This window comes from Salvelinus fontinalis, chromosome 40, assembly GCF_029448725.1.
Source record: "Salvelinus fontinalis isolate EN_2023a chromosome 40, ASM2944872v1, whole genome shotgun sequence".
In the NCBI taxonomy this organism is placed as follows: Eukaryota; Metazoa; Chordata; class Actinopteri; order Salmoniformes; family Salmonidae; genus Salvelinus; species Salvelinus fontinalis.
In genome coordinates, this window is record NC_074704.1 from 5,035,617 (window position 1) to 5,050,661 (window position 15,045).

At 43.3% G+C, this 15,045-nt stretch overlaps 2 protein-coding genes across 3 annotated transcripts in view; one reads left to right on the forward strand and one right to left on the reverse strand.

Moving 5' to 3' along the window:
- LOC129839883 (zinc finger protein 420-like) overlaps nt 1–15,045 on the reverse strand; it is a 148,959-nt gene that overhangs the window by 37,905 nt on the left and 96,009 nt on the right. The gene's annotated exons all lie outside the window — the stretch shown is intronic.
- Nucleotides 411–13,816, forward strand: LOC129839897 (zinc finger and SCAN domain-containing protein 31-like). Of its 2 annotated transcripts, none has more exons than XM_055907604.1 (2): nt 411–1,610; nt 3,782–4,425. In XM_055907604.1, the coding sequence occupies exons 1-2, from the start codon at nt 788–790 to the stop codon at nt 4,381–4,383; spliced, it is 1,425 nt and encodes a 474-aa protein (XP_055763579.1). In that variant the 5' UTR covers nt 411–787; the 3' UTR covers nt 4,384–4,425. The 2 variants fall into 2 exon arrangements, with proteins under 2 accessions (XP_055763579.1, XP_055763580.1); XM_055907605.1 differs by lacking the exon at nt 3,782–4,425 and adding an exon at nt 12,940–13,816 and having other exon boundaries at nt 414–1,610.

Sequence of the window (15,045 nt, forward strand, 5' to 3'; positions counted from 1 at the left end):
ATATTACTTAATCCGGCATAGCCAAAGACACGACACTTAGCTAGATAATATATCTGACTAGATATAAAGTGAAATGTTCCTTTAGTTATAAACATGTATGCAAGTGCTATATTCTGGATTACTTGTTTTGATTGTGTTACAGCCATGCATAGTTCGTATTAGCTAACTAGCTAGCTAGTAGCTTGTTAACTAACTGCACCATTGGACTGTTTTATTTGAATATACATTGTCGCTTCACTAGTTAATCATAACTATCTAATTTATGTGTATAAAAGTACTCGACCTTATGTTATATTTCTGTTTGTGCTCTGAAAACCACAATGATTTTGACTAACTATTTCAGTTCGAGTGTACTGCCACAGAATAGACGAAAAGCTCAGTTCAGATGTATTTTCCCCCCCAACCATTGTATAAGACTGGTTGTGTTGTTGATACTGTATATTATATACATTTTACTCAACTGCTTTACCCACTCCAGTTAGCAGATGGCGATGTGTCTTTCAGGCCATGCTGCTAGTGTGACGTATAATCTAGTCGACGGGACGCTTCCTGAAAAACTGAAGCCACCTCCGTAGCTCGCTAGCCAACGAAGTCGGCACATCCAAGCTCTTTAGACAATTTCGTTGTTTATATGCCGCTATGTTTTAAACACACTTATATTCGTAAAAAAAACCCCACTCAGTTACCCCATTTCATTTCATATTGACGTTGTTAGTCAGCTAGCTGGCTGGTTAAGTTAGCAATAGTCTAGTCGCTAATGCTAACTAGCTAGCTAACATCCCCGACAATGAGCTCACTAAGCTGCTCCCCCCCTGCTAAAGAAGAGGTGGTCTGCTGGACGGAGAAAGGAACTCTCTTAAAAGAGGAGGAAGAGGAGGCTGTTACCGTCAAAAAAGACGCAGAGTGTCAGGCTGTTACAGTGAAAGAAAAAGAGGAAGAAGCTTACAGAGTGAAAGAAGAGGAGGATGATATTACTGTGAAAGAAGAGGATGGAGTTTTTGGGGTGGAAGAGGGGGAGATGACTGTCACAGTGAAAGAAGAGGAAGACTGTTTTGGCGTGACTGAGATGTCTGTCACAGTGAAAGAAGAGGAAGACTGTTTTGGCGTGAAGGAGATGTATGTCGCAGTGAAAGAAGAGGAAGACTGTTTTGGCATGAAGGAGATGTCTGTCACAGTGAAAGAAGAGGAAGACTGTTTTGGCGTGAAGGAGATGTCTGTCACAGTGAACGAAGAGGAAGACTGTTTTGGCGTGAAGGAGATGTCTGTCACAGTGAAAGAAGAGGAAGACTGTTTTGGCCTGAAGGAGATGTCTGTCACAGTGAAAGAAGAGGAAGACTGTTTTGGCGTGAAGGAGATGTCTGTCGCAGTGAAAGAAGAGGAAGACTGTTTTGGCGTGAAGGAGATGTCTGTCACAGTGAAAGAAGAGGAAGACTGTTTTGGCGTGAAGGAGATGTCTGTCGCAGTGAAAGAAGAGGAAGACTGTTTTGGCCTGAAGGAGATGTCTGTCGCAGTGAAAGAAGAGGAAGACTGTTTTGGCCTGAAGGAGATGACTGTCACATTGGAAGAAGAGGAAGAGCAGGCTGGAGATCTGATGAACACCGGTACATACAGTAAGTACTATGTTAAACAGCGGTGTTGTTTTTTGTAGCGCTCCTGTCAATATGAAGTAAGGACGCGCACCCATAGAATTACAACGCTGAACCAACCAACCAAAATTATTAATCAATTTTAGCAGCACCCAATCACATCAGACCTTATACCTTCCATTCCGTCCAGCCCTGGACGACACTAGCTAGTCATTCCACATTATATAAAGCTTCCACTCAACATTCCATAGCATTCTGAGGTGTAGCTACACATTTTTTTGGGCCCCCCCCCCCCCCCCCCCATATGAAGACGTTATTATAAATTAAATTAAACTGTTTCACAAATGTGCATATAGGAAAGCCATAACTGGCAGGCAGATCGGTAGAAATTAGTAAGATAAATTGGCATTCCACATGAGTAAGGGTATGAATACTTTCTGAAGGCATTATGTATGTAGTTTATAGTTTCAGTGGGTCATTTTCAACTGGGCAGACAACGGTAGTAAATTATTTAGCATAGGCCCTATGGGGCCTCCTTAGTGGAGCAGCGGTCTAAGGCTTTGCAGTGCTTGAGGCATCACTAGAGACCCGGGTTCGATCCCAGGCTGTGGTTCTCTAGCGACTCCTTGTGGTTCTCTAGCGACTCCTTGTGGTGGGCCCGGGCGCCTGCAGGCTGACTCTGGTCGCCAGTTGGACGGTGTTTCCTCCGACACGTTAGTACGGCTGTATTCCGGGTTAAGCGAGCAGGTGTGTCAAGAAGCAGTTGCGGCTTTTGGCAGGGCTGTGTTTCGGAGGACGCATGACTCTCGACGTTCGCCTCTCCCGAGTCCGTACGGGAATTGCAGCGATGGGACAAGACTGTAACTACCAATTGGATATCACTAAATTTGGGGAGAAAAATGTGTAAAAAGTATAACAAACAAACAAAAAAAGTTATAATAATATTCCTCATCACGACCCCTCACCAAAGGTATTATAATTATTTTTTAAATCCTGATCCAACACAATTGCCCTTGACCCCTTGACCCCCCCATCCCTTTGCTGATAGCTACTTTATTGAGGAAAAGTGTACTTCGAATACTTGTGATATGTGGTAGTCCCACCTAGCTATGAATGCACTAACTGTAAATGGCTCTGGATAAGAGAGTCTGCTAAGTGACTCACTACTGTAGTGGCTCTGGATAAGAATGTCTGCTAAATGACTCACTACTGTAAATGGCTCTGGATAAGAGAGTCTGCTAAATGACTCACTACTGTAGTGGCTCTGGATAAGAGAGTCTGCTAAATGACTCACTACTGTAGTGGCTCTGGATAAGAGTGTCTGCTAAATGACTCACTACTGTAGTGGCTCTGGATAAGAGAGTCTGCTAAATGACTCATTACTGTAGTGGCTCTGGATAAGAGAGTCTCCTAAATGACTCACTACTGTAGTGGCTCTGGATAAGAGAGTCTGCTAAATGACTCACTACTGTAGTGGCTCTGGATAAGAGAGTCTGCTAAATGACTCACTACTGTAGTGGCTCTGGATAAGAGAGTCTGCTAAATGACTCACTACTGTAGTGGCTCTGGATAAGAGAGTCTGCTAAATGACTCACTACTGTAGTGGCTCTGGATAAGAGAGTCTGTTAAATGACTCACTACTGTAGTATCTCTGGATAAGAGAGTCTGTTAAATGACTCACTACTGTAGTGGCTCTGGATAAGAGAGTCTGCTAAATGACTCACTACTGTAGTATCTCTGGATAAGAGAGTCTGTTAAATGACTCACTACTGTAGTATCTCTGGATAAGAGAGTCTGTTAAATGACTCACTACTGTAGTATCTCTGGATAAGAGAGTCTGTTAAATGACTCACTACTGTAGTGGCTCTGGATAAGAGAGTCTGCTACATGACTCACTACTGTAGTGGCTCTGGATCAGAGAGTCTGCTAAATGACTCACTACTGTAGTGGCTCTGGATAAGAGAGTCTGCTAAATCACTCAAATGTAAATGTCAAATTGGCTGGATGTCCTTTGGTTGGTGGACCGTTCTTGATACACAGGGGAAACTGTTGAGCATGAAAAACCCAGTATCATTGCAGTTCTGGTTATTGAGGGATCTAGTCTAAATTAAACCTTATAGGAAGACAGTTTTATGATGTGGCGATTTCATTTAGGTCTTTGTTAGATATTTAACTAAATGCTCTGTCTTTGGCAGGAGAGCGACCAGACTCTTACTCTGACAGCAGGAAGAGTCCTTCAGGGGAACCAGACCCAGAGAAGTCCAAACCAGCAAGACCACACCACTGCTCCCACTGCGGAAAGAGTTTTACTAAGTTACGGAACCTAAAAGAGCATGAGAGGACACACACAGGAGAAAATACTTTTCAATGCTCCCAGTGTGAAAAGAGTTTTAAAGAGTTAGGGAACCTGAAAATACACAAGAAAACACACTCTGAAGAGAAGCCTTACCACTGCTCCCAATGTGGAATGACATTTAGGTGGTTACAAGGCCTGAAAAGACATGAGAGAATACACACAGGAGAAAAGCCCTACCGCTGTTCCCACTGTGAAAATAGTTTTAGGTGGTTAGAAGGCCTGAAAAGGCACGAGAGGACGCACACAGGAGAAAATCCCTACCAATGCTCCCACTGTGGAAGGAGTTTTACTCAGTTAGCGAGCCTGAAATCACATCAGAGGATACATACACAGGAGGAGAAGACATACCACTGCTCTCAGTGTGGAAAGACATTTTCCCGGGCAGAGGACCTGAAATCACATGAGAGAATAGAGATGTTGTGTTCTGACTTGTGTTTTTGACCTGAGAATTTGTGTTTTTGTTCTTGCCACATGAAATCAATATTGTTTACATGAAATCACTAAAAAATAGGCCTGTTTTCATCTCGAGGCATGATCATGTCTAATATCAGATTGTAGATGTGTATTTCATTTTCTATGAGCTTTGATTGATTTGATAAAGTATAAACCCTCTGGTGTTCATTATATTATTTGGATATTACTAAATGTAAATTATATAAGTAAGTACATAGCCTTGCACATGGCATATCTTGTCCAAAATGGCTCATAGTAGTAGCAGGAGCCAATCTCCTGTTTCTGTTGTGTGAGGCAGCTTGATGTACAAGTACTTCCCCTGGACAGGACTCTAGTCTATAGTCTATAGTATAGACTCTATACAGTACCACAGTATAGTAACAGGACTCTAGTCTATACAGTACCACAGTATAGTAATAGGACTCTATCTCCTGTTTCTGTAGTGTGAGGCAGCTTGATGTACAAGTACCAGTCAAAGGTTTGGACACACCTACTCATTCAAGGGTTTTTCTTAATTTTTTACTATTTTCGACATTGTAGAATAATAGTGAAGACATCAAAACTATGAAATAACACATGGAATCATGTAGTAACCAAAAACGTGCTAAACAAATCAAAATATGTTATATTTTGGATTCTTCAAAGTAGACACCTCATGTTTGCCTCATGACACCTCAATGTTTGCAAACACAGCAAGGTGTTTAAACATCTACGTAAAGAGGGCTTGCATTTGCATCACAAATCACCTAGCAACTGCACCATGCTTATTTTCCACCATAATTTGCAAATGAATTCATTAAAAATCCTACAATGTGATTTTCTGGATTTTTTTTCTCATTTTGTCTGTCATAGTTGAAGTGTACCTATGATGAAAATTACAGGCCTCTCTCATCTTTTTAAGTGGGAGAACTTGCACAATTGGTGGCTGACTAAATACTTTTTTGCCCCACTGTAAGTTGGTCCTAAATATTTCAAAAACTAAAAGCTTATTTAGGACAAATCATTCCCTAAATCTCAACTAAATCTTGTAATGAATAATGTGGAAATTGAGCAAGTTGAGGGGACTAAACAGCTTGGAGTAACCCTGGACTGTAAACGGTCATGGTCAAAACATATTGATACAACAGTGATGTTCTACCTTCTTAAACAACACTATCAACAAGGCAGGTCCTACAGGCCCTAGTTTCTACCTTCTTAACAACACTATCAACAAGGCAGGTCCTACAGGCCCTAGTTTCCACCTTCTTAACAACACTATCAACAAGGCAGGTCCTACAGGCCCTAGTTTCTACCTTCTTAAACAACACTATCGACAAGGCAGGTCCTACAGGCCCTAGTTTCTACCTTCTTAAACAACACTATCAACAAGGCAGGTCCTACAGGCCATAGTTTCTACCTTCTTAAACAACACTATAAACAAGGCAGGTCCTACAGGCTCTAGTTTCTACCTTCTTAACAACACTATCAACGAGGCAGGTCCTACAGGCCCTAGTTTCTACCTTCTTAAACAACACTATCAACAAGGCAGGTCCTACAGGCCCTAGTTTCTACTTTCTTAAACAACACTATCAACAAGGCAGGTCCTACAGGCCCTAGTTTCTACCTTCTTAAACAACACTATCAACAAGGCAGGTCCTACAGGCCCTAGTTTCTACCTTCTTAAACAACACTATCAACAAGGCAGGTCCTACAGGCCATAGTTTCTACCTTCTTAAACAACACTATCAACAAGGCAGGTCCTACAGGCTCTAGTTTCTACCTTCTTAACAACACTATCAACGAGGCAGGTCCTACAGGCCCTAGTTTCTACCTTCTTAAACAACACTATCAACAAGGCAGGTCCTACAGGCCCTAGTTTCTACTTTCTTAAACAACACTATCAACAAGGCAGGTCCTACAGGCTCTAGATTCTACCTTCTTAACAACACTATCAACGAGGCAGGTCCTACAGGCCCTAGTTTCTACCTTCTTAACAACACTATCAACAAGGCAGGTCCTACAGGCCCTAGTTTCTACCTTCTTAACAACACTATCAACAAGGCAGGTCCTACAGGCCCTAGTTTCTACCTTCTTAACAACACTATCAACAAGGCAGGTCCTACAGGCCCTAGTTTCTACTTTCTTAAACAACACTATCAACAAGGCAGGTCCTACAGGCTCTAGATTCTACCTTCTTAACAACACTATCAACGAGGCAGGTCCTACAGGCCCTAGTTTCTACCTTCTTAACAACACTATCAACAAGGCAGGTCCAACAGGCTCTAGTTTATACCTTCTCAAACAACACTATCAACAAGGCAGGTCCTACAGGCCCTAGTTTCTACCTTTTTAAACAACACTATCAACAAGGCAGGTCCTACAGGCTCTAGTTTCTACCTTCTTAAACAACACTATCAACAAGGCAGGTCCTACAGGCCATAGTTTCTACCTTCTTAAACAACACTATCAACAAGGCAGGTCCTACAGGCTCTAGATTCTACCTTCTTAACAACACCATCAACGAGGCAGGTCCTACAGGCTCTAGTCTTGTCGCACCTGGACTACTGTTCAGTCGTGTGGTCAGGTGCCACAAAAAAGGACTTCCATACGCACGTACATCCATATGCACTATATACACAAGGAAAATTGCAATTGGCTCAGAACAGGGCGGCACGGCTGGCCCTTGGATGTACATAGAGAGCTAACATTAATAATATGCATGTCAATCTCTCCTGGCTGAAAGTGGAGGAGAGATCAACTTCATCACTACTTGTATTTATGAGAGGTATTGACATGTTTAAAGCATCGAGCTGTCTGTTTGAACTATTGGCACACAGCTCGGATGTCCATGCATACCCCACAAGACATGCCACCAGAGGTCTCTTCACAGTTCCCAAGTCCAGAACAGAACTATGGGAGGCACACAGTACTACATAGAGCCATGACTACATGGAACTCTATTCCACATCAGGTAAGTGATGCCAGCAGTAGAATCAGATTTAAAAAGAAGGTAAAAAAGCACCTTATGGAACAGTGAGGACTGTGAAGAGACACATGCATACACGATAACATACGCACTATATACACAAAACACATGGATTTTGTGTTGTAGTGTAGTAGCCTGAGGGCACACACTTAAGTGTGTTGTGAAATCTGTAATGAATGTATTGTTTAAAAAGAAAATGGTATAACTGCCTTAATTTAGCTGGACCCCCAGATAGAGTCGTTTCTGCCTTGGCAGAACTAATGGGGATCCTTAATATGGCTGCAGGGGGCGTATTGAAAAACTGGAAAATATGTGCACATTTTCAAACGGCCTCTTAATAAATTTTTGCTCTTACAATATGCATATAATTACTACTATTGGATAGAAAACAGTCTCTAGTTTCTAAAAACGTTTGAATTATTTCTCTAAGTGGAACAGAACTATTTTTACAGCCCATTTCCTATCCGGAATTGAGATTTCCAAATGCGAGGTCTCTCTTTAAGAGCTTGTCTATAAAAGGGCATGTCACTTAAGACTGTAGAAACACGTCATACGCCTTCCTCTGGGTGTCATGCGGAAGTGAGAGCAGAAAGGACTTGAATATCTCGTCCAGGGACTGAACACAACATCTTGGAGTGAGACCTGCGCACTTAATTTTTTTTTCTGGGCACGAAGTAGAACATGGACTCGGCTCCTGGACAACGCTCGTTAAAGGTGAATATGATCTCTGGCTTCGATATTATTTGATACATGTCACAAAATCATCCTAAAGTATGTTTTTTCAATATAGTTTAATTATATTATTGAAATTTATTCTGGACTTTAGACGTGATGCTTTGGAAGAATTGTTTGAAGAAAGAGAGGTTAGCGCCGCACGGCCAGTGTGCTTGCTAATTCAAGAGGGAAATAGTTCGTTCTGGATCCCAAACAAAGACTGTACTGGACAATGGACCCCTTTACAACATTCTGATGGAATATCAACAAAGATAAGGACCCAATTTGGGATGCTTTTTCATATATCTGTCGAACTGTGCTATGCTACCGTTTGACTAGAATCAATGCTGCCGTGTGCTAGCTAATGTAGTAAGCTAATATAACGATATATTGTGTTTTCGCTGTAAAACACTTAAAAAATCGGAAACATTGGCTCTATTCAAACGATCTTTGTCTTTCATTAGCTATCCACCATATATTTTTCTGAAATGTTTTATGATGTATAATTAGTAGTTGACGTTGGGGTCTGTATTTTCTCTGGCTACTCCCGTGCGATTTCAGACTGTAGCTATGATGGGAGCAGTAATGTAAAACTGATTTATAACTAAAATATGCACATTTTTTGAACAAAACATAGATTTATTGTGTAACATGTTATAGGACTGTCATCTGAGGTAGTTTTTTCTAGGTTATTTAGGTTGGTTCTAGGTTAGTTAGGTTGGCTTGTGCATGCTACTTGCATCCTACTTGTGCTGTGAAAAATGGCTGTCCTCTTTTTTTATTTGGTGGTGAGCTAACATAAATATATGTGGTGTTTTCTCTGTAAAACATTTTAAAAAATCGGACATGTTGGCTAGATTTACGAGATGTTTATCTTTCAAATGCTGTATTGGACTTGTTAATGTGTGAAAGTTAAATATTAAAAAAAAATAGATTTTGAATTTCGTGCCCTGCACTTGAGCTGGATGTTGTCATAGGTGTACCGACGTCGGGCTTGCAGCCATAAAAGGTTTTAATAAATACACATACACATGGATGTTGCATTGTAATTATGTGGTGGTGGAGTGGTGGCCTGAGGGAACAACACTGAATGTGTTGCATAAGGTGTTATGAAATGTAATGTCTGTATTTTAAACTGTCTGTAACTGTCTTATGTTGCTGGACCCCAGGAGCTGTTTCCTTGGCAACAGCTAATAGGATTCCGTAATAAATACAAATACAAGATATAAGAAGGATTTTATCAAATTAATTTTGACACTGACTGTGTGTGTGTGCATGCTAATTTATATTAGCTTAAGGACAATACCAGTGAGCCTTACATCCCAGACAGACAGCGGCAGGTGCAAACTGCCAGCCGTCATATACAGCATGGTGTTCATGTCGTAGGCGTGAACCTATACAGTAAGTAAATACATTTGGGAAATGTTAACGCTGTATTGTGAGCTAGCTAGCTATCTTCAGCAGGCCACTGTGTGTAGGCTAATGAGCTTCTTGTTAGCTATCTACAGCAGGCCACAGTGTGTAGGCTAATGAGCTGCTTGTTAGCTATCTACAGCAGGCCAGTGTGTGTAGGCTAATGAGCTGCTTGTTAGCTAGCTATCTTCAGCAGGCCACTGTGTGTAGGCTAATGAGCTGCTCGTTAGCTAGCTATCTTCAGCAGGCCAGTGTGTGTAGGCTAATGAGCTGCTTGCTAGCTATCTTCAGCAGGCCAGTGTGTGTAGGCTAATGAGCTGCTCGTTAGCTAGCTATCTACAACAGGCCACTGTGTGTAGGCTAATGAGCTGCTCGTTAGCTAGCTATCTACAGCAGGCCACTGTGTGTAGGCTAATGAGCTGCTCGTTAGCTAGCTATCTACAGCAGGCCACTGTGTGTAGGCTAATGAGCTGCTCGTTAGCTAGCTATCTACAGCAGGCCAGTGTGTAGGCTAATGAGCTGCTTGTTAGCTAGCTATCTACAGCAGGCCACAGTGTGTAGGCTAATGAGCTGCTTGTTAGCTATCTACAGCAAGTCACAGTGTGTAGGCTAATGAGCTGCTTGTTAGCTATCTACAGCAGGCCACTGTGTGTAGGCTAATGAGCTGCTCGTTAGCTAGCTATTTTCAGCAGGCCACTGTGTGTAGGCTAATGAGCTGCTCGTTAGCTAGCTATTTTCAGCAGGCCACTGTGTGTAGGCTAATGAGCTGCTTGTTAGCTAGCTATCTTCAGCAGGCCACTGTGTGTAGGCTAATGAGATGCTCGTTAGCTATCTTCAGCAGACCACTGTGTGTAGGCTAATGAGCTGCTCGTTAGCTAGCTATTTTCAGCAGGCCACTGTGTGTAGGCTAATGAGCTGCTTGTTAGCTAGCTATCTACAGCAGGCCACTGTGTGTAGGCTAATGAGCTGCTTGTTAGCTATCTACAGCAGGCCACAGTGTGTAGGCTAATGAGCTGCTCGTTAGCTAGCTATCTACAGCAGGCCACTGTGTGTAGGCTAATGAGCTGCTCGTTAGCTAGCTATCTTCAGCAGGCCACTGTGTGTAGGCTAATGAGCTGCTTGTTAGCTAGCTAGCTATCTACAGCAGGCCACCGTGTGTAGGCTAATGAGCTGCTTGTTAGCTATCTACAGCAGGCCACAGTGTGTAGGCTAATGAGCTGCTTGTTAGCTATCTACAGCAGGCCACAGTGTGTAGGCTAATGAGCTGCTTGTTAGCTATCTACAGCAGACCACAGTGTGTAGGCTAAGGAGCTGCTTGTTAGCTAGCTATCTTCAGCAGGTCACTGTGTGTAGGCTAATGAGCAGCTTGTTAGCTATCTTCAGCAGGCCACAGTGTGTAGGCTAATGAGCTGCTTGTTAGCTTGCTATCTTCAGCAGGTCAGTGTGTAGGCTCTTGAGCTGCTTGTTAGCTATCTACAGCAGGCCACTGTGTGTAGGCTAATGAGCTGCTCGTTAGCTAGCTATCTACAGCAGGCCACTGTGTGTAGGCTAATGAGCTGCTCGTTAGCTAGCTATCTACAGCAGGCCACTGTGTGTAGGCTAATGAGCTGCTCGTTAGCTAGCTATCTACAGCAGGCCACTGTGTGTAGGCTAATGAGTTGCTTGTTAGCTAGCTAGCTATCTTCAGCAGGCCACTGTGTGTAGGCTAATGAGCTGCTCGTTAGCTAGCTATCTACAGCAGGCCACTGTGTGTAGGCTAATGAGCTGCTCGTTAGCTAGCTATCTTCAGCAGGCCACTGTGTGTAGGCTAATGAGCTGCTTGTTAGCTAGCTATCTACAGCAGACCACCGTGTGTAGGCTAATGAGCTGCTTGTTAGCTATCTACAGCAGGCCACAGTGTGTAGGCTAATGAGCTGCTTGTTAGATAGCGCTGTGTGTAGGCTAATGAGCTGCTCGTTAGCTATCTTCAGCAGGCCACTGTGTGTAGGCTAATGAGCTGCTCGTTAGCTAGCTATCTACAGCAGGCCAGTGTGTAGGCTAATGAGCTGTTTGTTAGCTAGCTAGCTATCTACAGCAGGCCACTGTGTGTAGGCTAATGAGCTGCTTGTTAGCTATCTACAGCAGTTCACAGTGTGTAGGCTAATGAGCTGCTTGTTAGCTATCTACAGCAGGCCACAGTGTGTAGGCTAATGAGCTGCTCGTTAGCTAGCTATCTACAGCAGGCCACTGTGTGTAGACTAATGAGCTGCTTGTTAGCTATCTACAGCAGGCCACAGTGTGTAGGCTAATGAGCTGCTTGTTAGCTATCTACAGCAGGCCACAGTGTGTAGGCTAATGAGCTGCTCGTTAGATAGCTATCTACAGCAGGCCACAGTGTGTAGGCTAATGAGCTGCTCGTTAGCTAGCTATCTACTGCAGGCCACAGTGTGTAGGCTAATGAGCTGCTCGTTAGCTAGCTATCTTCAGCAGGCCACTGTGTGTAGGCTAATGAGCTGCTTGTTAGCTAGCTAGCTATCTACAGCAGACCACCGTGTGTAGGCTAATGAGCTGCTTGTTAGTTAGCTATCTACAGCAGGCCACAGTGTGTAGGCTAATGAGCTGCTTGTTAGCTATCTACAGCAGGCCACAGTGTGTAGGCTAATGAGCTGCTTGTTAGCTATCTACAGCAGACCACAGTGTGTAGGCTAATGAGCTGCTTGTTAGCTAGCTATCTTCAGCAGGTCAGTGTGTAGGCTAATGAGCTGCTTGTTAGCTATCTTCAGCAGGCCACAGTGTGTAGGCTAATGAGCTGCTTGTTAGCTAGCTATCTACAGCAGGCCACAGTGTGTAGGCTAATGAGCTGCTTGTTAGCTAGCTATCTACAGCAGGCCACAGTGTGTAGGCTAATGAGCTGCTTGTTAGCTACCTATCTACAGCAGGCCACAGTGTGTAGGCTAATGAGCTGCTTGTTAGCTAGCTATCTACAGCAGGCCACAGTGTGTAGGCTAATGAGCTGCTTGTTAGCTACCTATCTACAGCAGGCCACAGTGTGTAGGCTAATGAGCTGCTTGTTAGCTACCTATCTACAGCAGGCCACAGTGTGTAGGCTAATGAGCTGCTCGTTAGCTAGCTATCTAGTCAACTTTACATACAATAGCTAAGTGAAATATCATCAACTAGTTAACTTCATAATAGCTTCTTGTCTTGATGTAGGCCTATTTATCATTGTAAATTAAAAACTCATGCTCCAAATAACAGCAATGGAAGCGGGAGAAAGGATGTTCTGCTCCAGCTGTCAGCAAAGGGAGTTTTGGTACTAGTTAGACAGGGCAGGTTGTGGGAGGACATCATGAAAGGATTCTCCAGTTCTAGTCCCTAGAGAGGAAAACTATGAAGACAGACAGAGAGATAATAGTCAGGTCTGGCTAATTCTAATAAAATTAAACCTGTTTCTTTGTGATGTCTGTCTTCAGATGTGGAGAGCTGTGAAAGCCTGTCTGCAGAAGAAGAGGTCCCAGTGAATGTCCCGAGAGCCTGTCTGCAGATGAAGAGATCCCAGTGAATGTCCCAAGAGCCTGTCTGCAGATGAATAGGATCCCAGTGAATGTCCCAAGAGCCTGTCTGCAGATGAAGAGGATCCCAGTGAATGTCCCAATAGCCTGTTTGCAGATGAAGAGGATCCCAGTGAATGTCCCAAGAGCCTGTCTGCAGATAAAGAGGATCCCAGTGAATGTCCCAAGAGCCTGTTTGCAGATGAAGAGGATCCCAGTGAATGTCCCAAGAGCCTGTCTGCAGATGAAGAGGATCCCAGTGAAAGTCCCAAGAGCCTGTCTGCCACATCCTTGTAAACCATGTGTTTTATGTGTACTTATGTTAACACATGTTGTACGTAACAATACAGTTTAAAGTCACACACAATGTAGACTACAAACATATTTACAATCCTTCTCCTGGAGGTATGCTGGGTGTGCAGGCTTCTGTTCCAGCCCTGCACTAAGACACCTGATTCAACTTATACAACCTAATGAGTTGATTAATAATGTGTATTATTGCTGGGCTGGAACAAAAGCCTGCTCACCCAGTAGACCAGGGGGTGGAGTGAGGTTGGCCACCTCTGGAATTGATTTTTTTTGTTCACCTGAAATTGTGCTTCGGTAATGATAGCCTACTTACTAAAATGTCTAACATTTACAAACCATTTCGATTATTTGTACATTTTGAAATTATATTTTGATTCATTCAATGTTGATTCATTGAAGTGAAGTATTTGAAATTGATTTAATTTTTTTTACTTAAAAACATTATTCAAAATGAACCAATGTCCATTCATCACAGATCACACTTCTGCAATAAAAAGGTGTGAAGGGGATCTGTCTAATTTGTCTGTGTTTCTGTGTTGGTTTCTCAAATGAACATTCGCTTTTTGTGGTGGAAACCCCCTAGGCGACGATGCCAGTATGACGTATAATCTAGTGGACGGGGCGCTTCTTCAACAACAGCTAGTCAGCCACCTCGGTAGCTTGCTAGCTAAAATAGCTCAAACATTGTAGCTTTGTAGACGCTTTCTATGTATATTTGCCTCTGTATTTGAACTATTTCATACAGCTATTTTCCGCATTTGATATCATATTTACGTTGTTAATCAAATTAATAGCTAGTTGGCTTGCTAAATTAGCTTAGCACGAGGCAAGTCATTAATGCTAACTAGCTAACATCCCCGACCAAAAGCACACTAAGCTACTTCTCCTCTTGCTAAATAAGATGAGATCTGCTGGACGGAGAAAGAAGCTCTGGGGCTGAGCATTGTCGTGAAAGAAGAAGAGGAGGGGGATGTTACAGTAAAATAAGAGGAAGAAGCTGGGACGCTGTCAATATACAGGGGATATAGTGGTAGTGTCTGACCATCCAGAATCACAACAGCACACTGACTTCTGCCCCGTGGATGCTGTCAATATACAGGGGATATAGTGGTAGTGTCTGGCCATCCAGAATCACAACAGTACACTGACTTCTGCCCCGTGGAGGCTGTCAATATACAGGGGATATAGTGGTAGTGTCTGGCCATCCAGAATCACAACAGCACACTGACTTCTGCCCCGTGGATGCTGTCAATATACAGGGGATATAGTGGTAGTGTCTGGCCATCCAGAATCACAACAGCACACTGACTTCTGCCCCGTGGATGCTGTCAATATACAGGGGATATAGTGGTAGTGTCTGGCCATCCAGAATCACAACAGCACACTGACTTCTGCCCCATGGATGCTGTCAATATACAGGGGATATAGTGGTAGTGTCAGGCCATCCAGAATCACAACAGTACACTGACTTCTGCCCCGTGGAGGCTGTCAATATACAGGGGATATAGTGGTAGTGTCTGGCCATCCAGAATCACAACAGCACACTGACTTCTGCCCCGTGGATGCTGTCAATATACAGGGGATATAGTGGTAGTGTCTGGCCATCCAGAATCACAACAGCACACTGACTTCTGCCCCGTGGATGCTGTCAATATACAGGGGATATAGTGGTAGTGTCTGGCCATCCAGAATCACAACAGCACACTGACTTCTGCCCCA